Genomic DNA, 2,147 nt, shown 5'->3' on the forward strand with positions numbered 1-2,147 from the left:
ATTTGCAAAACTGTTCTTTTTTAAGATCTCAATGTGAACTTCACGTTAATAAACTTACACAAGAAATCTTAAGGTTGTAAATTTTGGGATTTGATAAAAAAATTACTTTGTTTGATACGACTTTTTGTTTTAGTATTCTTATTCCATTAAGGTATAGAATATAATTCGTTCTTATTGCGAAATAGGTGCACTATTTATCAACCTGTAATAAAAGACGTGAGGAAGTTCTGTCTTTTTTAAAGACAAACATTTTTGAGGTGAAATACCCAAAAAGAAGTTTGTAAAAAATAGCAATAGTTAGATAGTATAAACTTATTAAATCTTTCATATATATTTGTATATATATTACCATAGATTTGTAGGAAGTTTTGATACAATGAAAACACCCTATTGTTCGGGTTCCAGGCGATGCTCATGCACCGTGCGGCTGTGAGCAGTGGCAGCAATGGCACAGGAAAATTGCGGAAATAAAGCCGGAAGAACTGAGCACGGCTTGTATGGGTACAGAGGAGGCAGCAAATTGCCTCTGGTTGGTCACCAACTCGAAGCCCTGCCCGAATTGCCGCAGTCCCATTCAGAAGAACGAAGGTTGCAACCACATGAAATGCTCAAAGGTACGGGCTGTACTCTGCTTGAGGCAAATGGGTGTTGAGCGTTTAATTGCAGTGCAAATTCGACTTCTGCTGGGTTTGCCAGGAATCGTGGAAAAGACACAGCTCGGCTACGGGGGGCTACTTCAGGTGCAACCGATTTGAGGCAGTGAGGAAAGCGGATGAAAAGCAGGTAATCAAGGATTATCTGGCTCCGTTCAAGTCTTCGATAATGAGCCAATTTCCTCCAGGGCTCTCTTGTGAATGAAGCCATTGAAAAAAACACGGAGCTGCAGGAAATCACCAGATTCTTGCACTACTACACCCGCTTCCGCAACCACGAAAACAGCCAGAAAATGGAAGAACCATTGCTGACCAGCGTTCGCAAGAAAATGGAGGTGCTGGCCAGCAGTTTGGGCATCAACAAAGAAGGTAGGCAATTTAAATCATGGACATTCTTTCTGAGCAGTCTCACGCACTTTTCTCTAGAAGCTATAGAGAGCAGCACCAAATTCATAGAAGACGGAGTAAGAGAGCTGCTGAAAGCCCGAAGAGTTTTATGCGGTTCATACGCCTATGGGTACTACCTGGAGGATGATGGCTACAACAAGCATATTTTCGAGTCCATGCAGGTATTTTTTGTGCGGATAGAATCAGGTAGACGCCAGCTACATAGTTTGAGCGATTGCAGAATGAGCTGGAGGAAAGCACGGAAAAGCTGAGCGAAATGATCGCTAGGCCTTACTTGCGGACTCCAAAAGTGGTGATTATCCAAACCTCAACAACGACCAGAAGGAACCGGCATGAGTTTGTTCGGGCAATTGCTCAGGGGCTCATTCCACCTGAAACGCCTCCCACTTTGCGGAAACGAAAGCGGAAATTTGTAAGTTCTCATCGTCCTCCACGAAGAAATATTGGAGGGATTTTGTTGGTAATTCAGAATGATTTGGCCGATACTTCATCATGGCTGAAAGACTGCGAGTGGCCTGGCGGCGATTACGATACTGATGAGGAGACCGATCTGAGCGTAACTCTGAAGAAAATGATCAGATCTCCTGTGGCTGAGCACGAATGTGGTTTGCTGTGCAGCAGCCAGGGATGTGGAACCAGTATGTGCCAGGTTGAAAGCGCATTCAAGTCCAGTTGATTGAACGGTTTTTGCAGGGCCCGATTACAATGTGGAGCTGATCATTGCTCTGGAAATGTCGCGACTGCAGATGATCGAAGATCAAGTGAGGCAAACCGAGCATACGCCAATCACACCAGATCCAGGCTCCAGCATATCGACCAATAGCAACGAGAGTGCAGATGATCAGTTGAAACTTGCCATTCAGCTATCGCTGCAAGAGTCTACCAAGAAGATTCGCAGGGAGATGGAGCAGAGGGAGTTTGAAGAGCGCGTCAATGGCAAGTGATTTGGATAGGCCTGGGTAACTCAATGAATTTTTAGGAGTTGGCGCAGTGCTACGCAAATGGCTTGATTACCGGCGCAGGAACTCAGTTCCGTTGCTCGGAAAATGTTGATGAGTTTCTTAGTTTTTTTACAAACTTCTTTTT

At 44.3% G+C, this 2,147-nt stretch overlaps 1 protein-coding gene across 5 annotated transcripts in view; it reads left to right on the plus strand.

The window, feature by feature from the left end:
* Window positions 1-2,147, plus strand: part of LOC109534901 (ankyrin repeat and IBR domain-containing protein 1) — a 22,411-nt gene that overhangs the window by 4,729 nt on the left and 15,535 nt on the right. For 3 of the 5 annotated variants that reach the window (XM_048661925.1, XM_048661929.1, XM_048661926.1), the window contains exons 7-13: window positions 406-614; window positions 667-783; window positions 842-1,022; window positions 1,080-1,222; window positions 1,267-1,473; window positions 1,531-1,699; window positions 1,755-1,997. In XM_048661925.1, coding sequence (XP_048517882.1) covers window positions 406-614; window positions 667-783; window positions 842-1,022; window positions 1,080-1,222; window positions 1,267-1,473; window positions 1,531-1,699; window positions 1,755-1,997 — 1,269 coding nt within the window. The remainder of the gene's footprint in view (window positions 1-405; window positions 615-666; window positions 784-841; window positions 1,023-1,079; window positions 1,223-1,266; window positions 1,474-1,530; window positions 1,700-1,754; window positions 1,998-2,147) is intronic. The other 2 variants (XM_048661928.1, XM_048661927.1) reach the window with 2 other exon arrangements.

This window comes from Dendroctonus ponderosae, unplaced genomic scaffold (genome assembly GCF_020466585.1).
Source record: "Dendroctonus ponderosae isolate FM_Combo_2020 unplaced genomic scaffold, Dpon_F_20191213v2 Dpon_F_20191213_10, whole genome shotgun sequence".
Classification (NCBI taxonomy): Eukaryota; Metazoa; Arthropoda; class Insecta; order Coleoptera; family Curculionidae; genus Dendroctonus; species Dendroctonus ponderosae.